General features: G+C 63.6%; 1 protein-coding gene across 4 annotated transcripts in view; it reads left to right on the forward strand.

Moving 5' to 3' along the window:
- The window catches only part of KIF21B (kinesin family member 21B), a 32,331-nt gene extending 11,317 nt beyond the window's left edge, over positions 1 to 21,014 (forward strand). Inside the window, exons 3-35 of one of the 4 annotated variants that reach the window (XM_068660186.1) lie at positions 157 to 339; positions 1,054 to 1,203; positions 1,423 to 1,557; positions 1,879 to 2,046; positions 2,464 to 2,579; positions 2,721 to 2,916; positions 3,372 to 3,561; positions 3,656 to 3,719; positions 4,151 to 4,357; positions 4,613 to 4,691; positions 4,988 to 5,108; positions 5,381 to 5,572; positions 6,130 to 6,329; positions 6,507 to 6,614; positions 7,036 to 7,104; positions 7,255 to 7,484; positions 7,766 to 7,913; positions 7,996 to 8,190; positions 8,688 to 8,789; positions 8,888 to 9,053; positions 9,233 to 9,293; positions 9,566 to 9,623; positions 10,021 to 10,226; positions 10,629 to 10,703; positions 10,870 to 10,983; positions 11,478 to 11,516; positions 12,989 to 13,125; positions 13,370 to 13,550; positions 13,809 to 13,973; positions 14,238 to 14,355; positions 15,134 to 15,304; positions 15,754 to 15,953; positions 16,344 to 16,574. In XM_068660186.1, coding sequence (XP_068516287.1) covers positions 157 to 339; positions 1,054 to 1,203; positions 1,423 to 1,557; positions 1,879 to 2,046; positions 2,464 to 2,579; positions 2,721 to 2,916; positions 3,372 to 3,561; positions 3,656 to 3,719; positions 4,151 to 4,357; positions 4,613 to 4,691; positions 4,988 to 5,108; positions 5,381 to 5,572; positions 6,130 to 6,329; positions 6,507 to 6,614; positions 7,036 to 7,104; positions 7,255 to 7,484; positions 7,766 to 7,913; positions 7,996 to 8,190; positions 8,688 to 8,789; positions 8,888 to 9,053; positions 9,233 to 9,293; positions 9,566 to 9,623; positions 10,021 to 10,226; positions 10,629 to 10,703; positions 10,870 to 10,983; positions 11,478 to 11,516; positions 12,989 to 13,125; positions 13,370 to 13,550; positions 13,809 to 13,973; positions 14,238 to 14,355; positions 15,134 to 15,304; positions 15,754 to 15,953; positions 16,344 to 16,443 — 4,644 coding nt within the window. In that variant the 3' untranslated portion in view covers positions 16,444 to 16,574. Of the gene's footprint in view, positions 1 to 156; positions 340 to 1,053; positions 1,204 to 1,422; positions 1,558 to 1,878; positions 2,047 to 2,463; positions 2,580 to 2,720; positions 2,917 to 3,371; positions 3,562 to 3,655; positions 3,720 to 4,150; positions 4,358 to 4,612; positions 4,692 to 4,987; positions 5,109 to 5,380; positions 5,573 to 6,129; positions 6,330 to 6,506; positions 6,615 to 7,035; positions 7,105 to 7,254; positions 7,485 to 7,765; positions 7,914 to 7,995; positions 8,191 to 8,687; positions 8,790 to 8,887; positions 9,054 to 9,232; positions 9,294 to 9,565; positions 9,624 to 10,020; positions 10,227 to 10,628; positions 10,704 to 10,869; positions 10,984 to 11,477; positions 11,517 to 12,988; positions 13,126 to 13,369; positions 13,551 to 13,808; positions 13,974 to 14,237; positions 14,356 to 15,133; positions 15,305 to 15,753; positions 15,954 to 16,343; positions 16,575 to 17,113 lie in introns of those variants that run through there. The other 3 variants (XM_068660188.1, XM_068660187.1, XM_068660189.1) reach the window with 3 other exon arrangements.
- Positions 21,015 to 22,482: the final 1,468 nt, after the last annotated feature.

Below are 22,482 nucleotides of genomic sequence, written 5' to 3' on the forward strand. Positions count from 1 at the left end.
GTGGCCCTGGGCTGGGTGGGAGCTGGGGCAGGGGCTGGGCTGGGCTGGGAGAAGGTGGGGGGACACGGCTGGGGCATGTGTGGGGGTCTGGGGTGTTTGGGGAGCCAAGGGGGCATTGAGGACCCAAGCAGCCCCCCCATTGCGTCCCCTTTGCAGACGGGGGCCGGGAAGACGTACACCATGGGGACGGGCTTCGACATGAACATCTCCGAGGACGAGCAGGGCATCATCCCGCGGGCCATCGGCCACCTCTTCAGCGGCATCGAGGAGCGCAAGCGGGCGGCACAGAGCCAAGGCGTGGCGGCACCCGAGTTCAAAGTCAGCGCCCAGTTCCTGGAGGTGGGTGACAGCAAGGCTGGGCTGGCACCCTGGGGGGGGTCCCTTTGCCCTTGTCCTGGGCTCCTGGAGGCGTGACAGCACCCAGAAGACTCAAAGCACCCGGGTGCTGTTGGCCCCGTGATGGCCACAAACAGCGGTGGCGTTTCCTTGGGAGCTCCCCCCGGGGATGGGAGCTCGTGCCTTGGTGCCCAGGAGATTTGGGGTGCTTTGGGCTCTCTCACTCCTGTTTGAGGTGTTTGACTGCTGTCAACTCTGACTCCTCGGGGTTGTCCCTGCTTGTCTGGCACTCCCCTGGCCGCCCCGTGTCCCTTTCCACCCGGTGGCGTTGACCTCGGGACCCGTGGTGGGCGAGGGGCTCTGCTGCTCGTGTGGCCGGGGTGCGTGCCCCCCTGCACCCCATCCCTTCGGGGCACGTGTAACCATGCACCTAGATCCGAACTCACCCATGCACCACCTCCTGGACGTGTTTGTGCACCCTTTGTGCATCCTCTCCTACACCTGTACGCACGCCAGCTCTCCTGGTCACCCTTCCCTGTGCGCACACATGCGTGTGCATCCACGTGCATGCACCCCTGGCTCTCCTGCACCGCCCATCCTAGCGCTGGGACTGCAGCAGCAGAAGGGCACAGGGCAGCTCCTGAACTCCCTCCATGCCAGGCTCCAGCAGCCTCCTGCTCACCGTTTCACCCCCCTGCCCGCTTTCACCCCGTTCAGCTCTACAACGAGGAGATCCTGGACCTGTTTGACAGCGCCCGCGACCCCGACGCGCGGCACCGCAAATCCAACATCAAAATCCACGAGGATGCCAGCGGCAGCATCTACACCACCGGCGTCACCTCGCGGCTCATCAGCTCGCAGGACGAGGTGGGTTCGGCACCGGGGGGGCTGCAGAAGGGGGGTCGCAGCCAGGGATGCCCTACAAGGGGGGCAAGGCGAGGAGGAACCGGAGCAGAGCAGCCCCAGGGTGGTGCAGGGGGAGGTCGGGGCTGCCCGGTGCCCGCTGGGCTGCTGAGGGATGCTGTCCTAAATCTCTAAAAGGGTGCTCCAAAGGTTTTGTTTCCTCTCTGCCGTGCGTTGTTGCAGCTGATCCAGTGCCTGAAGCAGGGGGCTCTGTCCCGCACCACTGCCAGCACCCAGATGAACGTGCAGAGCTCCCGCTCCCACGCCATCTTCACCATCCACCTGTGCCAGATGAGGGTCTGCGCCCGCCCGGAGCTGGTGAGAAAAGGGGGTCTGGGGAGTCTGTGTCCCCCCCAGCTTTGTGTGGGGGTCCCTGGAAAGGGGCAGGGGTTGGAAGTCTTGCCAAGAGAGCTGGGTTTTTGTTTTGCTTCTCTCCCGTTACTGCAATTATTATTTAGTGGGAGATGAGCAGCCCCGTGCCGGGTGGGGTGACCCACAGCAAGTTTCTGTTGGGATCCTCGAGGGGCTGAGAGCTGAGGGTGGGTGCTCAGGGTTTTGCTGGTGGCTGAATATGGCCGAGAGGGTCTCTGGGTGCTCGGGGGCTGTGGCCGTGACCCCTCCACGTGTGCCTGGCCGCAGGTGAATGGGGAGGTGAGCAGCCTCCTGGACGGAGCCCAGCCCACCACCGAGTACGAGACCCTCACGGCCAAGTTTCATTTCGTCGACCTGGCGGGCTCGGAGAGGCTGAAACGAACGGGTGCTACCGGCGAGAGGGCAAAGGAAGGCATCTCCATCAACTGCGGGCTGGTACGGCCCCGGGCGTGCAAGGGGCAGGGGGAGATGGGGGCTGCGGGGGGCCCTGGGGCACCTTTGGGTCCTGCTCCGGGCTGCTCCGAGCTCCTGAGTTGTTCTCTGTGTTGTGGGTTATGTGACTTGGCCCTGGATTATCCGTGACCCTAAACAGCAGCGGTGAGGGCACGGCTTTACTCTGAGGGTGTGGGGTGGGGGTCCTGCTGGGCACAAGGGTGCAAGCCCCCAAAAGCTCCAGGTCTGCTCATTTGAGCTTAAAACCCACTCCGAGGGCAAATGCTGAGCCTGACCTGGGAAACCTCCAGCTCTGGCACCCCACAGCACGCACCCCAGGCCCCAAACGCCGGCCGTGGGGGTGGCTGTGTTCTCAGCAGGGGCTGAATTTGGGGTGGGGGCTTTGCTTTGCGTTGGCAGCTGGCCCTGGGGAACGTCATCAGCGCCCTTGGAGACCAGAGCAAGAAGGTGGTGCACGTGCCCTACCGGGACTCCAAGCTCACCCGCCTGCTGCAGGATTCCCTCGGGGGCAACAGGTACGGGGGTCCCTCTGCAAATGGGGTGAGGGTCCGTGGGGCTTGGGGAGGTATTTTGGGACTCAAGGGACCCTCGTGGGGTGGGTGCCTCGTGGCAGACAGAGCATGACCACCCCTGACCCCAGCCCTCGCCTCCCCCAGCCAAACCATCATGATCGCCTGCGTCAGCCCCTCCGACCGCGACTTCATGGAGACCCTGAACACCCTCAAGTACGCCAACCGGGCTCGCAACATCAAGAACAAGGTGGTGGTGAACCAGGACAAGACCAGCCAGCAGATCAGCGCCCTGCGGGCCGAGATCGCCCGGCTGCAGATGGAGCTGATGGAGTACAAGGCGGTGAGCGCCCGAGCAAAGGCTGCGGGGTGGGATGGAGCCGGGTGCTTCCCCGTGCTTGCATCGGGGTGATTTTAGCCAGCAAGACCCTCCTGCCCGCTGTGCCCCCTCCCCTGGTTGTCTCCAGCCCTTTCCCCCAAGGAGGGTGTCCCACCAGCCAGCTGAGCTCTGTTCTGTGTCTTGGTGGCACCGGGGTGTTGGGGAGGTGGCGTGGCACTGAGGAATCGTGAAGCCGGTGCTTTGGCAGCGCTGGTGACGGCTCAGCTCCTGCCCTGCCTCCTCGGGCAAGTCTCGTGGGGATGCCGAGGCAGAGCAGAGCCTTGGAGCATCTCTCGCCCTCTGCCCCATGGGTTCAGCCCTTCCTGGTCCTTAGATTTCACCCTTTCCCTGTGTGGATGTGTGTGGGTGCCCGTGTCCCGGCGCACCCCGCGCTCAGGGGCTGCCCCCTGTCCCCGTAGGGCAAGCGGGTGATCGGGGAGGACGGCTCGGAGGGCTACAGCGACCTTTTCCGTGAGAACGCCATGCTGCAGAAGGAGAACAGCGCCCTGCGCATGCGGGTAAAAGCCATGCAGGAGGCCATCGATGCCATCAACAACCGGGTCACCCAGCTGATGAGCCAGGAGGCCAACCTCATGCTGGCCAAGGCAGGTGAGGCTGGGCGCACGCGCGGTGCCTTGGGGTCGGGTTGGGACCGTGCCGCGGCTCTTCCCGTGACCCACCCGAGGCTCTGCTCCTCCTGCAGGGGATGGTAACGAAGCTATCGGCGCCCTCATCCAGAATTACATTCGGGAGATCGAAGAGCTGAGGTGAGCCAGGCACCGGGGCTCTCGGCTCACCGGGGTCCCCGGGCTGGTGGGTGCTGTTGTGGGGTCTGAGCCCGTGCGCTGCGCCCAGCTCCATGCCTCCAGCGTCCTTGGGATGGCTCCTGGACCCCCATGGGGCAGCAGCTGAGACCCCCATGGGGCTGCCTGGGTGCTGCTGTGGCCAGCATCATCCTTTGTGTGGCTGCTGATGGATGGGGGAGATGCTGGGGGGAGACCCTGGTCTTCCCAAGGGGCTTCTGGCCCCCCAGACCCAGATCCATTGGTGACCCTGGGGCGCTCCCCATCCACAGCATGCCAACCTTATGGCCCGAGATGGGTTTTGTGGTGCCTGTCCCTGCCTCACACCATCCCAAACCCTGGGAAGGGTGGCACGTCCTCCCCTTTGACCTCATCCTGTGCCTGCCTTCCCCCAGGACCAAACTCCTGGAGAGCGAATCCATGAACGAGTCCTTGCGGCGCAGCCTCTCGCGTGTCTCTGCCCGGCCCCCCTACTCCGTGGGCTCGTCCCCGGTGCCCGGTTTGGCTGCCCCCGCCGAGACGGAGGCGTCCGACGTCCTGCGCCGGGCCAAGCAGGACCTGGAGCGCCTGAAAAAGAAGGAGAGGAGGCAGAGGAGGAAAAGGTGAGGGCAGCAGCCGTGTGAGGCGAGGCTGCCATCCCTCCTGGGGCTGCTTCCCCCCATCCTACCCAAAGCCACCCGGACAAAACCTGGGCACCTGGGGTCCCCCCTGGCACTGCCCCATCCTCGGGCTCCTTTTCATCTGTGGACACCCAGGGGCTGATTTTCCCAAAGGGAGGCTTGGGGGTGGGACCCATGGGACCCGTCCCGGTGTTGCCCCTTGCTGGGACCCAGAAGCCCCCCCTTGCTCTCCCACAGCCCCGAGAAGGAGGCGTTCAAGAAGCGGCCGAAGCTGCAGGACAATGGGGAGGAGACGGACGAGAACGAGGGAGAAGAGGTGAGGGGGGCTTCGTGCTTGTGCCAACGGGGGGGTGGTCACAGAGGGCTGTCGTAGCCCCCCCTGGGAGGGGGACAGAGCCCAGCCTGGCCTCGCAAGGAGTCTGGGGGGGGTCGGGGGCTTGGTGTGGAGGGAGGCGAAGGAGATTTGGGGGATGCGGTGCTGTAGGGATATGGATGGGGCACGGAGCTGCTCCTCGCCATGGGGTGCATGGGGGGGTGTCCAAAAATGATGCCGCAGCGTGGAGGGAAGGGCAAGGCCCCGCTGCGAGCTGAGGTCAGGCACTCGGCTCTTAGGAGGAGGAGGAGGAGCAGGACGAGAGCGGCTGCGAGGAAGAGGATGGGCGCGAGGATGAAGACGAGGACTCGGGCAGCGAAGAGAGCCTGGTGGACTCGGACTCGGACGCGGAGGAGAAGGGTAAAGAGCAGGGGGGTGCGTGCTGGTGTCTGCTGGCGCTGAGCTCCAGTCCTGGGAACGGGGTGGGGGGGTCCATGGGGACCCCCAGCCACCTCCTCTCCTGCTTGGAGAAGCCCCAGGGGTGCTGCAGGGGGTGTCCAGGGCTCGTTGGGGTGCTGCCACCCCCCAGGAACGTGCCCTGCTCCATCAGCTCTCTCCTGGCTCTGGGGGGCTGTGGGGGTGATGCTGTCCCCGTCCCTCCTGGCCTGACTGCTCCCCCCCTCGTCCCCCAGCCGTGAATTTCCAGGCCGACCTGGCGGATCTGACTTGTGAGATTGAGATCAAGCAGAAGCTGATCGACGAGCTGGAGAACAGCCAGCGGCGCCTGCAGACCCTCAAGCACCAGTACGAGGAGAAGCTGATCCTGCTGCAGAACAAGATCCGGGACACGCAGCTGGAGCGGGACCGGGTCCTGCAGAACCTCAGTGAGAGCCACCTACCCCCAGGGGCCCTGTTCCTGCAGCTTTGGGTCCCCGTCCCCCACTTTCTGCCCTCCTGGTTTGGGGTCAGTGCATCCAGCAGCCCTAAATGGCACGGCTTTGCTGCCCCTGGGACCCCAAGGCTGTGCGTGTCTCACCATGGGACACGGAGAGCTCCTGGCCCCACTGGTGCTGGAGAGGACGGGGAAGCAAAGCCCCTTCTAGTCCCATACCCTAATAGTCCCATACGCCCCTTTCTGGGTGAGCCGAGGTGCTGTGGGGCATGTGGGGACCCCAGAGACCCCACAACGTGGCTGATGCTAGGCTCAGCGGGCTGGCATGCACCAAGCAGGCTGCTTGTGGCTGAAGGTCCAGACCCACAGCTCCTCCCAGCTCAGCACTTGCCGTGCAACCCCACGGCCCCCATCCTGTGCTCAGCCCCCACCCATCACCCCATCGGGTACCCCATACAGCCCCCAGCCCCTTGCGGGTCGAGGGAAGGCTCCGGCAAGGCAGGCAGGGCGCAGCGAGCCTTGCAAACCCTCCCCGCACGCTCCCCCCAGGCACCATGGAGTGCTACACGGAGGAGAAAGCCAACAAGATCAAGGCTGACTATGAGAAGAGGCTGAAGGAGATGAACCGGGACCTGCAGAAGCTGCAGGCGGCCCAGAAGGAGCACGCTCGCCTGCTCAAGAACCAGTCCCGCTACGAGCGCGAGCTGAGGAAGCTGCAGGCGGAGGTGGCCGAGATGAAGAAGGCGAAGGTACCCGGGCACGGAGGGTACCCCCTTGGGAACAGCCTTGGGGAGGCTTCCATGGGACAAGCCTGAATCCTGGCCCTGCTCGGGGCAGGAGGGATGGTTTTTGGTCCTGGGGGGGTCACCCTGGTTGCTGGGAGCGCCGGGTGCCCACGCCGTGCCGGTGTTTTTCCCCCTCCCCAGGTTGCGCTGATGAAGCAGATGCGGGAGGAGCAGCAGCGGAGGCGGCTGGCGGAGACCAAGAGGAACCGGGAGATCGCGCAGCTCAAGAAGGAGCAGCGGCGCCAGGAGGTGAGGATTCAGCCCTTCTGCGTGTCCCTGCGCTGGGGAGGGGGGGGTTTGTGCTGCTCCGGCACCCCAAGGTGCTCGTAAATACCAGCTGGTGACGTTCGGGGTCCCTGCTGTCCCCATGGCCTCTTTAGGGGGTGCCAGCCCCCAGCAGGGCACACCTGGAGGAAAAACTCCTGGGGGCTTCCCGCATCTCCCAGTGCGGTGGTTGGAGATGTTGTGGGCTCCCCACCACGCTCCGGGGGGGGTTGTGCCACCAAAACCAGCCCTGAGGCTGGGAACCTGCTGGCTGATAAAGTCAGGAGTGACCCCGCTCGTGCCAAAGCAACTCCTTGAGGTGATGGGGGAGTTTGTGGCCATCGCTGGGGGGTCCGGGTGGTTCTCCTTTCCCCATCAGGAGCCAAATCCTGTCTTTCTCGTGCAGTTCCAGATCCGGGCTCTGGAGTCTCAGAAGCGGCAGCAGGAAATTGTGCTGCGGAGGAAAACCCAGGAGGTGAGGGGGGGGCATCTCTGGGGGGGTCCCAGCCAAGCTGTGGCTCAGTGACACCGCCTCACTCTCAGCCCTTTGGGGAGCCGAGGGAGTTGGTGACCGGCTTGGGGTGGGGGACCCCCATCTGACACCCTCGGCCCCTCTTTTGGGCAGGTGTCGGCGCTGCGCCGCCTCGCCAAGCCCATGTCGGACCGGGTGGCGGGCAGGACGAGCCAGAAGCCGCCCATGCTGGACTCGGGCGCTGAGGTCTCAGCCAGCACCACCTCCTCCGAGCCCGAATCCGGCGCCCGCTCCGTCTCCAGCATCGTGCGCCAGTGGAATCGGAAAATCAACAATTTCCTGGGAGACCCCTCGCCCGCCGCCAACGGGGCTCGGCCACCCAGGTCAGGGCAGGGGCTGTGTGGATGGATGGGGAGGGGTCCCCGGGGCTCCCGGGGCTGTTTTTAGGCTGGTGGCAGAGGCTTGGAGGGTTTTTTTGGTGTGTGTTTGGCTGGAGGCAAACCTCCAACGCGAGGCATGAGCTGCGTTGGAAGGATCAGGGAGGGTTGGTGGCGGAGCTGGGCAATCCAGAAGCGATGCAGCCAGAGCCTGGGCGTCCTTTTGGGGAAAGCCCAGCTTTCCAGAGGCGGTGCAGCCACGTGCCTCTGCTCCCCTCGTGCTGCAGGAAGAAGTTCCCCAAGAAGGGGACGAGCCAGACCTTCAGCAAGGCCGCCCGCCTCAAGTGGCAGTCCCTGGAGCGGCGCATCTTCGACATCGTGATGCAGAGGATGACCATCGTCAACCTGGAGGCCGACATGGAGCGGCTCATCAAGGTGAGGGTGTTGGGTTTGGGGACTGGGGGGGGGGGGGTGCTGGCCGTGCCAGCAGTGCCAAACTCCCTCTTTTTTCCCCCAGAAACGCGAGGAGCTGGCGCTGCTGCAGGAGGCGCTGCTGGGCAAGAGGGCGAAGCTGCAGGCGGAGAGCCCCAAGGAGCAGAAGGGGCTGCAGGAGCTGAACGAGGAGATCGAGGTGCTGGGGGCCAACATCGACTACATCAACGACAGCATTTCCGACTGCCAGGCTACCATCATGCAGATCGAGGAGACCAAGGTGGGCACGGAGGGAGCGGGAGGGTCCTGGGGAGGCGAGGGGAACACCAGGCTGGGGAGGGAACCCGGGCATCCCAGAGCATCCTGCCCCAGGACATGGGAAAGCCGCAGCCTTCCCACGGGGCTGCCGGGTTCTGGTCTCCGTGGGTGTCTGCAAACATTTGTGGGATGCTGGAAAATGCTTGGGAAACCCGGCTTTTTTTTTTTTCCCAGAGAAACCCCACGGGTTCTGGTGTCCGGTTTTGGCACCGGGCACGGCGGGGAGACGCACGGCTCCTCGCCCCCTCTAGCGGCTGCAGCCTGGGCTTGGAGGCTCTGCGCTGTGCCCAGCCTGTCCCTGGCTGTGCCAAATTGTCCCTGACTGTGGCATGAGCCAGGACGGGGTGGCGCTGGTGCAGAACCCGTGGTGCCCGTGCCACCCGTGGTGCCCACATCACCCGACCCTACCCGGCTGCGATGCTCCCCGGTCCCATCCCGTTCCCTCTCCTCCCCTCCCAGGAGGAGCTGGACTCCACGGACACCTCGGTGGTGATCAGCTCCTGCTCCCTGGCCGAAGCCCGGCTCCTGCTGGACAACTTCTTGAAGGCATCCATTGACAAGGTGCGGGCACCTTGGGGGGTCTCGTCCCCCACTTTGGGGTTTTTTCCCGAGCAGTGTGATGATGCTGAGGTGGCTGTGGCTTTTTCCCCATCCTCCAGGGGCTGCAGGTGGCGCAGAAGGAGGCCCAAATCCGGCTGCTGGAGGGGCGCCTGAGGCAGACGGATGTCACCGGCTCCTCGCAGAACCACCTCATCCTGGATGCCCTGCGGGAGAAAGCCGAGTCCCACCCCGAGCTGCAGGCGCTGATCCACAATGTCCAGCAAGGTGGGCACGAGCCCGGGGCCTCCCTTGGGGTCGGGGTCCTCTCCATGGGGTGAGGGTGGGCTTCCAGTGCCATGGAGCACCCGGAGGTGCCACCACTGGCATCGTTGTGCCCCTGGGTGCCGTTCTGGTGGGACGTGGCCCCCCTCACACCGCTCATGTGCCCTCTCCCCTGTGCGCAGAGAACGGCTACACCAGCACGGATGAGGAGGTCTCCGAATTCAGCCTGGCCTCGGATGGGAGGTGAGCACCCAGCCCCGTGGGGTGGGATGTCCGGGGCCTCTCAGGGGTGGGTTTTGATGAGGAAGTCCCCTCCTGAGCTTTCCCGTGGCCCCTATTCCTTGGAGAGCGCAGATGTCTCGTAGACCCCCAGTGGGAGCGAAGACGGGGTTGTTCTTTGGAGAGAGGGAGCTGGGGAGTGTGGGGGGGACCTCAGGGGTCTTGGGGGGGCTGCAGCAGCCTCTCTGAAAGGGGTTCGGCCCTGAGGATCCAGCTCTGCCACCTTCTCCTCGCAGCTTCTCCCAGTCTTTCACCATGAAGGGCTCAGCGAGCCAGGATGACTTCAAGTTCAAGGTGAGCTGGCCTTCCTGCCGCCGGCCGTGGGAGGAGGGATGGGGGGAGGTGTTGTTTATAGGGTTGTGGGGCTTGGTTTTGGGGTCTGCTCTGCAGCCTGGCCCTCGGGGAGCCAGCCTTGGGGTACGGCTGGGCTCTGGATGGGGTCAGCTCTCCATAATCTCCTGGATCTGTGGTCCCCTGGGCCACAGAGGTGCAGGGATGGCTTCCAGGTTGGGTGGGCACCCTGGGGGTGTCCCTGTGCTGGATCCTTTGGAGGCTAAGCTGGAGGGAAGCCCGCTGCCCCGTGCAGGCTGTCAGACTTGTATGGAAAACTGGGAATTCGTCCATCCTCCTGCGGCCGGGGTGCACGAGCTGCTGGCCCCGCAGCTCCCCTGAGCCCCGTGTCCCGTCCTAGGGAGAGCCCAAGCTCTCCGGGCAGATGAAGGCGGTGTCGGCCGAGTGCCTGGGTCCCACGCTGGACATCTCCACCAAGAACATCACCAAGTCCTTGGCGTCCCTCATGGAGATCAAGGAGGACGGGATCAGCTTCTCCATCCGAGACCCCTATTACAAGGAGAAGGTGTCGCGCACCGTCAGCCTGCCCACGCGAGGCAGCACGTTGTGAGCAGGGGGTGCTGGCCCTGGGGGCTGTGGGGGGGGGCTCCTGGGGATCGGGGCTGGTGGGGGGGGAATCTGTGCCCCATGGCAGAGCAACGAGGGCGAGCCAAAGCCTGCATCCATCCGGGCTTGCCAGTGGTGATGGGTCTCTCCAGAAGGACCCCCTCGTGCTGGGGGTCCCATCCTGGTCCCCCTGGTCCCCCTGGCTTCCCATCCTTCACGGAGGCTCCTTGGGTTGCCAGAAGTGTCCGTGCCCACCAGATGACTCTGATGGTGCCCTGGGGACACCAGGGCAGCCCCTTCCCCATTTATTCTGCCGGGGAATGGACGAGGGGCTCAGCACGGAGCAGCTCCCCCCGACGGGGAGGAGAGCAGGCACCCACGGTGCCGTTCTGCTTCCCCCAGCCCCAGGCAATCTCGCGTCTCGGACACGTCGCCGCTCACACGGAGGAAATCCTACGACCGTGGGCAACCCGCCAGGTGAGCTCAGGAGCCAGGGACTCGGTCAGGGGGAGGCTGGGTGGCCCAAATAAGCCAGGAGAGATGCTCTCCAGGCCCTGGGGTGCCGCTATGAGGAAGAGGAGTTTGGCAGGTGCCGCATGAGTAGTCCCCAAATCACGCGTCCCTCTAATCCTTCCTGCCTCAGGCCTCCAGATGTTGGCTTCACGCCCCCCTCGTCCCCCCCAACCCGCCCGCGCAACGACCGCAACGTCTTCTCTCGGCTCACGAGCAACCAGAGCCAGGGCTCGGCCTTGGACAAGTGAGTGTGGGGTTATTTTTTGGGGGGGGGCTGCATGGTGCGGACCCGTGCCGTGGCACCGGCGGCACCTACCGGGTCCCACGGCGGGGCACGGGAGCGCAGCACCCGGGTGGGCTCCCTGCTGCCCTCCTGCCACCGTTTTGTCCCCGGCTGCCCCCAGCAGGGGGGAGGTGGGCTGGGGGCTTGCAGGATGCCCAGGGGCTGGCACGGACCCCCCAGAGCTGCTCCAGGTGGCTGCCCACGTCTCGGAGAGCTGCCGGCAGCGCCGTGTCCTGACGGAGATCTGTCCGACCCTCAGTGCCCTCCTGCTCCTCTGCCCTCTCCGTGTGTGCTTCTCTCTCTCCCTCTCTCCCCTCTTCCTCCTCCTCCTCCTCCTCCTCCTCCATGTCCTGCGCTGGCTTGGATGCAATAACAATCCTCCACCTCTGACTCCTCCGCTGCCTCTTCTAGTCTGGGTTTTCTCTCCCGTAATCCTGCTAATTTTCTGCCCCTAGGTCTGATGACAGCGATTCCTCTGTCTCGGAGGTGCTGAGGTATAGACAACTTTCTATTTATTACCCCTCCCTCCTCTCCTCCTCCTCTTCCTCCTCCTCTCTTTCTCTCTCTCCTGAGGTCGCTCTCCCCTGTCCCTGCATGCTCCGCCTGCACCTCGCTGCTCTGCCCCAGCTCCCAGCCCGTGCCTGCTGTCCCCGTGCCGTCCCCTCTGGGCACGGCGCCGTCCCCTGGCTCGGGACCTCGATCCGCCCCGTTCCTGCTCCGGATGGCAGCATGCTCCGTGCCACCTGCGGGATGCCCCCGTGCCCCCATCCCGTCCCCCGGCTCTCCAGCAGGACCGCGTGGTGCTGGGGAAGGGGTTGAACCATCCCGCACGCTGCCGGCATGGTTTTTCTTGCAAGCGGCTTCCCGGGAAGCATCTCCCCGTGCCTGGCCGTGCGTCTCCAGCGCCGGGCTCCGGGGCAGAGCTCTTTGCCCTGGAACACAGCCCAGATGGGGGCAAGGTGCTGCTGGGCATGTCCCGGTGCCACCTCCCATCCACCGGGGGGTTTCCCAGCACCAGGACCACCTTTCCATCACCCTTTAGGAGTAGCAGCTCCCCAGCACCCTGCTGGTGACACCAGAGGGGTGACACCAGACCCTTTGTCACCTTGGGTGCTCTGCAGCCAGGCACGAAGCCCCCTGACACCCTCTCACCCCGGGGATTTGGGGTTTCCACCCATTTGTCACCTCCAGGCTGGCAGGGACACTAGGGGTCAGGGGAGAGCTGCTTAATTAGGGTTTGTGGTTGCGCCTGCTAATTGGGAAAGGACGATCACACCCGTGTGATTTCCAAACCCTGATGAACGAGCCCGCAGCCATCCTGGCTAACACGAGCCTTCCGTGGCCCCAGGCCTGCCCTTCCCCAGCCCCGTGCCTCAGTTTCCCTGCTGTAAGAAGAGAGCAGCGCAGCTCGGGGCCACGTTTTGGGGTGGCAGCGGGGAGGAGATGTTGGTGGCCGTGCAGGACAGGGCTGGAGCTGTAGGGCTGTTGGATCTCAGCACCCCGAGCACCTCTGATGCGCTGCCCTCTGCCACCCTTGAGGTTTTAAAAGGAGCCCTGACAGGCTGTAAGGAAGCGGGGTGCTGGCTATTAGCATCCTGAAATGTTTATGGCAGAGCTTCAGGCCATACAAGGTGCAGTTTGTCCCGAACTGCCCCGAGGGATGGTGAGCTGGGTCTCCTTGCTCCCCAGCTCACCGCTGGCCGGGCTCAAGAGGCTCAGCAGCAGGGCAGAGGCTGCTGGCACCCCCTCTCCAAGCCCTGGGCACCAGGACGGGGGCACCAGGCAGTGGGGAGCTCCCCAGGGTTTCCATAAAGACATTTCCTCGGATGTGCCGGGTTTGGATAGGGGGCCCATCGCCCTGCAGGGTGGTGGAAGACGAAGATGCTTGGGGTGCCCCTTGGGACACGTGGTGCCCCCCTGCGCGCACACGCACCCCACCACACTTCTCCTTTCTCTCCCGTGCAAGGGGTGTCATCAACCCGGTGGGGGGCACCAAGAACGCCCGGACAGCCCCGCTGCAGTGCGTCTCCGTGGCAGAAGGACACACCAAGCCCGTGCTCTGCCTGGATGCCACCGATGAGCTGCTTTTCACCGGCTCCAAAGGTGCGTGAGGGGGCGAGGAGGGCGCTGCCTTGCGGGCAGGTTGGCACGGGGGAGTGGGTGATGTGGTGGGCACCGCGGGGATGCTCCCTCCTGGGCCACCCTCCTGCCCTCAGCATCCAGCCCGTGCTGCCCAGGTTGGCTTTTTTTTGCCCTGGGGGGGTCCCTGGGGGCTGTGCTGGGCACAGGGAATCATCCATGCCCCTTGGGAGACCCCCCCCCCATGGGCACGTTCGTCCTCCCGCAGACCGCAGCTGCAAGATGTGGAACCTGGTGACGGGGCAGGAGATCGCCTCCCTCAAGGGGCACCCCAACAACGTGGTGTCCATCAAGTACTGCAGCCACACGGGGCTGGTGTTCACCGTGTCCACCTCCTACATCAAGGTGTGGGACATCCGGGACTCGGCACGCTGCATCCGCACCCTCACGTACGTAGCAGGTTGGGGGGTCCCGGGGGGTCCCTGGGCACCGGGGGTGTCTTTGGCTTGGCAGAAGCTGGTCCCAGGAGGGGATTGGGGTGCAAGGATGGAGGGGATCCTCTAGGAGGTGAAGGTCCTGCTGGTCCCGTAGGGCCTTTCCCAATGTGGGATCTGTGGCACCCCAAACCCAGCAGCCCCGTTGGTTTCCTCAGCGGGACCCTGATCTCTGACCGTGCCCCATCCATCCTCCTCCTCTCCCTCCCCTAGATCTTCTGGCCAGGTGATCTCTGGGGACGCGTGCGCCGGGACCACCACCCGCACGGTCACCAGCGTGCAGGGGGAGCACCAGATCAACCAGATCGCGCTCAACCCCACCGGCACCACGCTCTACGCCGCCACCGGCAACTCCGTCCGCATCTGGGAGCTGAGCAGGTGAGGGCAGGACGGCTCTCCGGGGGGGCTTCCCTCTGCTCGGAGGCACCCAAAAGGACCCCCCGGGGAAAGGGGAAGCCTCGTTAGCATCAGAAGGTGCCTGGAATAATAATAATAAGGGATTTCGGGACCCAAGGGGGTGATGAGCAGTGATGGGGCTCCTCGGGGTGTGAGCGCAGGAGAAGGGAGGGACCTTTGCCTGCTGGGGGAGGCTTTTGGGGGAGTTTTTTTGGGAGAGCTGACCCCAGCCCTTGGGCTCTGTAGGCTGCAGCCCGTCGGGAAGCTGAGCGGCCACATCGGGCCCGTGATGTGCCTGACGGTAAACCAGACGGCGAGCAACCACGACCTGGTGGTGACGGGCTCCAAGGATCACTACGTCAAGGTGAGCCCTGGCTGCGCCCTGAGCCCCTGGCACCTCGGGGAGCCCGGGTCTTGGCAACCCCCCGGTGCCTCCGTGCCCAGATTTCTATTTTCACCTCTGTTTGTGGCTTTCTGTGCATCTCCATGCCTCAAATCTTGCCTTTTGTCCGTGGTAGGGGTGCAGCTTTGGGTGTGGGGGGTTTGCCTCATCCCTCAGGCTCCGTGCCTGGTGCTGGTGCGTTACGGCTGACTTGGATCAGCATCTCGCCCTGTTCTGCTCACTTCTCCCTGGTGCAAACACTCTGTGCCAGCTGATCTGCATCCCCAGCACAGGAAAAGCTCACCCCTCTGTTTTATTTTTGGCTGGGTGTTAGCAGGTTGAGGTGGAGCTGGCACCAGGGGGATGGGGAGGGAGGCAGGGTCCTGCTCTTCTGACAGCTGCGAGCTCTTGGCTCGGCTCTTGGAGAGGTGTAAAAGCTCACCCTGAGTGAAATCCCACAGTCATCAGGGTTGGAGAAGCCCCCCAGGGTCACCTGCTCCAAGCACCCCCCCACCACTGTCCCCACTGAGCCGTGTCCCCAAGCACCAGCCCCAACCTCTCCTGGAGCCCCCCCAGGGACGGGGACTCCCCCACCTCCCTGGGCAACCCGTCCCAACGCCTGCCCGCTCTGGCTGAGCAGAAATGGCTCCTCATTGCCCACCTCAGAGGACGATGGCCAAGTTCTCCAAGGCAGGGTGACCTCCGTTTATTTCCGCCTCCACCTGGGGTCCCTCACCTGCTGTTTTTTTTTTTCCCCCAGGTGTTTGAGATTGCCGAGGGCATGGTGGGCAATATCGGCCCCACTCACAACTTCGAGCCCCCTCACTACGACGGCATCGAGTGCCTGGCCATCCAGGGGGACGTCCTCTTCAGCGGCTCCAGGGACAACGGCATAAAGAAATGGGACCTGGAGCAGCAGGAACTTATCCAGGTCTGGGGGGTCCTCAGGGTGACGTGAGGCAGAGCAGCAGTGCTGGGGGGGGGATTGGGGGAAGGTTCGGGGCATGGTGCTGGTGTCCTGTGCTGAACGCACCTGGAGGGCACCCCTGGAATGTGTCAATGCCTGTGCCAGGTGGCTCTGTACCCCCAAAAACGTGTATGTTTGTGGATTGGCACCTAGCATAGCCAATTCCCCTTGGCACGTAGGCTTTGCAGCATCGATTGCTGGGTTCCACTCTGAAAACAGGATTAGTGCCCCCTGCCCAGGGGGCAAACTGAGCTCTGGGTCTCGGATCCAGCCCCTCGGTGTCCTAACTCCAGCTGGTGGAGGTCAGCCCTGGGGTGATGCTGATCGGAGCCCCTCAAGCCGGGCGCACGAGGCTTTTTCGGGGGCTGCAGGTGATGCTGATCGTCACCTCCTCTCTGTCCCCGTGCGTGCAGCAAATCCCCAACGCGCACAAAGACTGGGTCTGCGCCCTGGCCTTCATCCCCGGCCGCCCCATGGTGCTGAGCGCCTGCCGAGGAGGCGTGATCAAGGTGTGGAACGTGGATAACTTCACCCCGGTGGGGGAGATCAAGGGGCACGACAGCCCCATCAATGCCATCTGCACCAACTCCAAGCACATCTTCACCGCCTCCAGGTGAGCCGCGGGCTTTCCGCGCCCCCCGCAGCCCCCGGGGAGGTGGGAGCCCCCTGGGTTGACCTGGCATCCCTGGGCATTGGTGGGGGGGGGGGGCTGCAGGGAGCAAGGAGGGAGGGAAGGGGGGGGTCTCGCAGCTTTCCAGTCCCTGCACTCCTCATCTCATCTTGCCCCTCTCAGTCCGTCCCCTGCCCGCGTGCCGGCGCTGCCCTGGGTTATCCCCCCGCGCAGGGACCCCTCTTCCCCGGGGCTGGGCACCCCAAGCTGCTCTCGGGGAGCAAATTGGCAGCAAGACTCTGATGTCCTCTTTTCGACCATGTCCCTTTTCTCCCTTCCTTTTTTCTGTCTCTCTCTGTCTCTCCTCCTCCCCACCTCCCATCTGTGCCACAGCGACTGCCGGGTAAAGTTATGGAATTACGTGCCTGGGCTCACCCCTTGCCTTCCACGACGCGTCCTTGCCATAAAGGGCCGTGCTACTAGTCTGCCTTGACCCTCCTGCTCTCTCTTGACTCTCTCTTGCTCATGCACTCTTCTTCTGTCTTTTTCCTTTCTCTCCATCTCTTTCTCGCTGTTGCTTGCTTTTGCTCCTCTCTCTCTTTTCTCTCTGGTCTGAGCTGCTTCTTAACGGTATGAAACTCTTTTGCGTTTTTTCCCCACTTGATAAATCTTTGCTAGGAGTGACTCGGCCCCTTGGTCCCCGTTGTGCCCCCGCGTTGTTTTTAGTTTTTGTTTTCTTTTTTTCGTTTTTTCTCTCGCCCGGTGCCCACATCTGCTGTGGCAGCCACGGCCTGCCCGCAGCCTTGCATGGAGACGGGGCCACCCCGAAGCAAACCCGTGCCTGGGGGGGCACCCAGCTCAGCAGCTCCCTGCAGCATCACTTCGACCTAGCCAGAGCTCATCCGAGGGGTGCAGGGGTCCCTCTGTCAGGGTCCCCACTCCCCTTTGTCCCCGTTCCCTGCCCGTGGGGTGAGCTGGAGGCTGAGCCCCACCGGGTCCGCCTGCTCCCCAAACCAACCCGGGCGTCCTCGCGCCGAGGGGAAGGAGCTTGGGGAGAGCCCTGGGGGCTGCATGCTGCCAGGGGCTGGGGGTGGAGGACGTTCTGGTGGTGCCAAGCCCCCTGCCCCTCTCACGCCGCCCCCTCTCGCCCTTTTATTTCTCAGCGACCTGACAGTGAAGCTCTGGAGCGGGAGGAGGTTGCCCGCTGGGTCCAACTAGGGGCTGCAAAGGACTGGAAGCTGGGACAGGAGGGGGACAGCCGGGTACCTCGCCCTTGCTATCGAGACCTCGTCATCGCCAGGAGCTCAGCCCAGGGATGGGATTTGTTGTGGCTGGCCCGCCGGGGTGGATGAGGCCCCACCTGGGACTTTGAGCACTGATTTTTTTTCCCTGTGAAGAGGCAGCTCCGTGGAGCACCGGCAGCTCCACCTCCCCTCCTGCTGCGCTTTCTCGATGGTTTTCCACTGACCAGGAAACTTCGTCTCCCTTCTCGCCCACCCTGCTGTACTCCTGCTGTCAGGACTGAGGGGTTGGAGTCCAGGCTGAGCTCCTTGGCTCCTTCCCAAAGGAATTTGGAGACACCAAATTCCCTCCTGTCCCCGTGGCTTCCCGCAGCCTACACCTGGATGTGCTCCTTTGGTCCCTCTTGGCTCCGGGGCTGGTTCCTGCAGGAGTCTTTCTCCATTCCCCAGTCTCGAGGCCGTTTGGGGTCTGCTGGCCAGGACCAGAGCACGGAGGGGCTGCTTCTTTGGAGACGGTACTTGTGGGATGGCCCCGTGCTGCGATGGGGTCTGCAGGAGGATTTCCAGGCAGCTCCATCAGCCCCCAGCCTCAGCCTCAGCCTGTCCCACCCGGCTCGCCCTGCGCATCTCTGCTGTGCCTGGTGAGCCCAGGCAGCTCTCCGTCCATCGCACGACTTCCAGCCCCAACCTGCTGCATTTCCTCGTGGTGATCTGTGAAAATCTCTGAGCCAAAATCAGCAGACCCCGGCTCCGCTCTGCGGCGGGGAAAGGGGTCTCAGCAGGCATCCCTGAAGCCTTTTAACCCCTCTGGAGCTCAGGACCCCAAGCGAGACCAGAAGTTCCTGGCTGAAGAAGCCGAGGCTGGGTGTGTTGCCCCGATGCCCGTCTCATTTTGGCACAGCTGGGAGCTGGAGGCTCTCAACGCCCCCCTAAGCCCCTTTCCTGGGGAGGGACCAGCTCGGTTTTGCCCCCCGAGCCCTGGGGTGCCGGTGATGGGGCTCAGTACCAGGAGCGGGGTGAGGATGGGGTCGGCTGCTGGGGCTGGCACAAATCCCCCACTCCCTGCACACTTGAAGGACAATCCTGCAGGGGCTGATCTTGCACAGTTTGCTCCATCCAGGAGCGTGATCCTGAGGATTCAGCCTCTGCAGCTACCCTCCTCCTCCTCCTCCTCCTCCCCTGGTCTAAGGGTCAGCCAGGCTCCGGTTCCATGCTGGAGCTTTGATTTCTCCCTCCCCTGGTCCCTTGGGCCGTCCCCTGCCCCATGCCAGGCTTTGTGGGATGGCCGAGGAGACCCCAGGAGCGGTGCCCTCTCCTCCCCTGCTCTCACCTCACTTTTGTCGCAGAAGAAGCAGCTTTTGGACTCGGACTTATGGATTTCCCTACGTGATCCCACCGGTGCTGAACTGGGATCTCGGAGGCTGGGGGCTCCAGGACCTGCCCCATAAAGCACAGAACATTTTTCCTCTCCTTCCTGCAACCACAGCCAGCCCCGAGTCCTTTGCCACCAGCCCTCGTTGAAACCTCTCCAGGCGGAGCGTGGCGATTCCTCCTCATCCCGAAGCACAGGAGCATCTCTACTGACTTGAAAGGGATTTTTTTTGTGGGTTTTTGGGGAAAAAAAAAAAAAAGCAACAAAACAATCCTGCTGGCATGCCTCGGTGGAGGGCACGATGCCGTGCCACCCTGCCCAGGACAGTGCCAAGAGGCACAAGGGCCCCACGGCCACCCCATAGCGCACAGAGGTACGGAGCTGGAGGCCGTGATGCCCTCTAAGCCTGTCTCGGAGAGGGTTTCCCTGCTCCTCGATACCTTTTTTTTTTTGGGGATGTGTGTGTCTGTGTGGCTGCAGCTCGGTGCATCGGTGCCAAGATCTGCCAGCGCCTGCCCTAAAACCTCGCGCTGCTGGGATCAGTGAAGGGACACCCTGTTGGGGCCATTTGGGGTCAGATCTGCCTCGCCTTGCTCTCCAGTTTCCCCCCTCCACGTAGGCTGCGGGTTCCTGCTTGGCTCCCCAGGGCTGGGGGGCTGGATCCTGGCTGATGCTGAGCCCCCCCGGCTGCAGCCTGGAGGTGCGGGGAGCTGGGGAGCACGGCACAGCAGCGAGGGGGCAGAGGGGGGGTCAGTGAAGCAGGAGGTGACGGTGATCCCATATTGTGTGTGTGTCATAGTCCCTGAGTGGGTTGTTTTTTTGGGGTGTTTGATCTGGTTTAGCTACCTCACGGTGCAAGCTGGGTGCTGTCGTCGTTGGGTTTTGTCGGGGGGGGGGTGATGGGGTGGGGGGTGGAGGGGGGGGGGTCAAAGTTTGGATTTCTCTGCCTTCCGTCCTCGTTGTTCTGATTTTGATGCTTGAGTTTGTCCCAAAGACGTGTGCCCTCACCTGCACCTCACTGCATTTCTGAGCCCCCTCCCTGGGCAGCTCAGCACCCCAATTCCCCCCCCAGCTCCCCGTTCTGCTGCAGCTTTCCTGCTGAGATCCGGCTCTGGATGCTGGAGGATGCTCACACCGGGGCTCTGCATTGATCCCAGTAGTTTTGGGGTTGATCTGCAGCCTGGCACAGATCCCTCCTGTCCCTTTGGGGGGGATGGAGAGCATCCTCTGCAGGGCTGATCAGCCTCCGTCCCCGTCCCTGTGCTCACAGCTGGGTTTTGGGGGTGCAAAATCTCCTTGGGGTGATGGCACCCAAAGCACAGGGTGGGCACGGGCTGCTCCTCGTCCCTCTTCAGAGGTGCTTTCACCTCTGCCCAGGGTGGAGGTGGTCTGTGAGAGAGGGGGAGCCCCCTGTGTAATGTCTATTTTATTGTTTCCCTCCCCAAAATGTAGCTGAGCCTAGATCCTATCCCAAAACCGGGGCAGCTCCAGAGCCCCCAGTTCTCCCCTCGTGGGGCTGGGGAGCTCCATGGGGCTCTGCCCCACTCCCTGCACCATGGGGTTTGGGGGGGCTCGTGGCTCCTAGCCCTACCTCCAGCTTTGGGGGGCAGGTCCCCCAAACCCTAAAGCACAAGGTCCCACCCTGCTGGGGGTCTGGCGAGGGGGGAGCTCTTGCCCTTTGCTCCTTCAGCTCTGCCCGTGGGCAGCATCCCTGCGGGCACCGCTGGGTTTTGGGGTGCGCGTTCCCAAATTCACCACCTTGTCCTGGTCCCGGGGGACGGTGCCTGCAGGCTCAGGCTGGGGCCGTGGTTTCGGATACACCGGGGGTGTAGGGTAGGTGAGGGGTGGAAGAAGCCAGAGACCTCCCCTTTTTTTTTAATCCCTTTGCACTGCGCTGGGTGCTCCCCTGGGGGTCTATGGGGGGGTCTCTGAGCCTTCCCCCAGCCCCTCCATCGCAGGGACAGCTCGGAGCTGCCTTCACACCACCCACCTCGTGTTCCTTCTCCCTCGGTGCCTTGGTTTGTGCCCGGGGGGGGGGAGCTGGGTGCTGCTGGTCCTGGATCTCCTCCCTCCAGCACACAGGAGCCGGCTCCAGCTCCAGCCTGGAGCTGAGCTTTGCACAGCAGGGATGGAGATGACGCAGGAGCCCCAAAGTGCCAGGCCCCCAAACCACTGTGAGCCCCCCCCTCGGGGAGCCCGGACCCCATCTCCCTGCTCTTACAGCACAATTTTTTGGGGGGGGTTGGGGTGCTGTGTCCCAGCCTGCGAGCAGCTGGAGCACCGGGGCTTGGGGCTGCTCCCCAGCACCTCGCAGCTTTTGGGGTCCCAGCGCTGGTCCCACAGAGCCACCGCCTGCCCCCAGGGTGTCCTCCCCGTGCCCCCCTTCCCCATCCCACGTTGGGATGGGGCCCAGGTACGATCCCACGGAGCACTTGCCTTGTCGCTGCTGCTTTGCTCCATCCTGCAGGCACCGTGCCCCCCCCCAGAGCCCCCTTCTCCCTTCGTGGGGAGCAGGGAAGGGGTCCCCCAGCCCCAACCCCCCCCCCGTGCTGCTCCAGCTGTAAGCAGGAGGGAGCCCAGCACAGCACTGACACCCTCTCCCAGGCCTTGTTCCTAAAAAAAACATCGCCCTGCGCCTTCCTCCTGCCCTGGGGGGCTCGTCCCCATCTCCCCTGGGACCTGCACCAGGATGGGGCCAGCCCTGGCTCCCAGCCCTGCGCCTGCTCCATCGCCCCTTCCCGCTGCACAAATCACGAGCAGCAGGTGCCTTTTCTTGCTCGGAGCTGTCGTTGAGGCCAGCTCTCCTGAAGGCTTCTTTTTTTCTTCTTTTTCCTCTCTGCTGAGCTGTGCGGCCCAGCCCTGGGGTCTGGGTTTGTCGGAGGACAAGGCGTGTATATATATTTTGTACCTCGATGTGTTCCTGTAAATAGTGTAAGTTATTTCGGTCTCATGATGTACATGTTGGTTTGGTTTTGTTTTTTTGTTTTTTTTTTTTCAATGGATGTGTTTGGTCCTGGCCTTTTTGTCTTCACGAATAAAGTGTTCTGAAACCACCGGGCAAAGCCTCCCAGGGGATGAGCAGAGCTGGGACCTGCCTGGGCTGATGGGTGGGGGGCCCGTGGGGTGCAGGGGTGCTGCTGGGGCCCTTCTGCTCCTGCCCAGCTCCTGCGTCCTCAGGGGCACCGAGTGCTCAGGGGCACAGTGTGGGTGCTGTGGGGCTCCCTGGATTCTCCCCCGGGACCTCAAGCTGGAGGAAGCACCTCCCTGGTGAGGAGGAGGAGGGTGGGAGCACCTCGTTGTCCTGCTGCAGGTCCCCAGGAAGGCAGGACGAGGTGGCACCAAGCGCCAGCACACAGGGATGTCCCCATGGCTATGGGCAGCATCTCGGGTGCCTCCAGCCTGTGCTGGTCCCCATGGTCCTGCCCATTCCAGGGGGACCTGGGGGACAGGGGACAAAGCTCTGGAGGGACAAGAGGCTTTGCAGGAGGATCTAGCATGAAAAACACCAAAGGAAAAGGCTGTTGGGTGCCGCACCCGGAGCGGGGCGATGCTGGGCACAGGCACAGCTCAGCGGGAGGGACCTGGGGGTGCTCAGCAGCAGCCAGCAGCGTGTCCTGGCAGGTGTGCACAATGTAAAGGGGATGTTAAGGGGATTGTTATTTACTACACGGCTGGTAAAAGCTGGAAGGTGTGGAAGATGTGTCCTGGAAGGAGAGGCTGGGGGGGTCTGGGCTGGAGGCGAAGTGGCTCTGAGCGCCCTCGGTGCTCTCCAATGCTGGCACCGAGCTGCATGGCGGGGTTCAGACGTGACAACAGGAATAAAATTCTTTACACTGAGGGTAGTGAGATGCTGGAAGAGGCTTCCTAGAGCGGTGGTTGATATCCTGGCAGCATTGATAACTTGCTTCAGCTGCTGTTA

The sequence above is a fragment of the Anas acuta genome, chromosome 24 (genome assembly GCF_963932015.1).
Source record: "Anas acuta chromosome 24, bAnaAcu1.1, whole genome shotgun sequence".
NCBI classification, from domain to species: domain Eukaryota; kingdom Metazoa; phylum Chordata; class Aves; order Anseriformes; family Anatidae; genus Anas; species Anas acuta.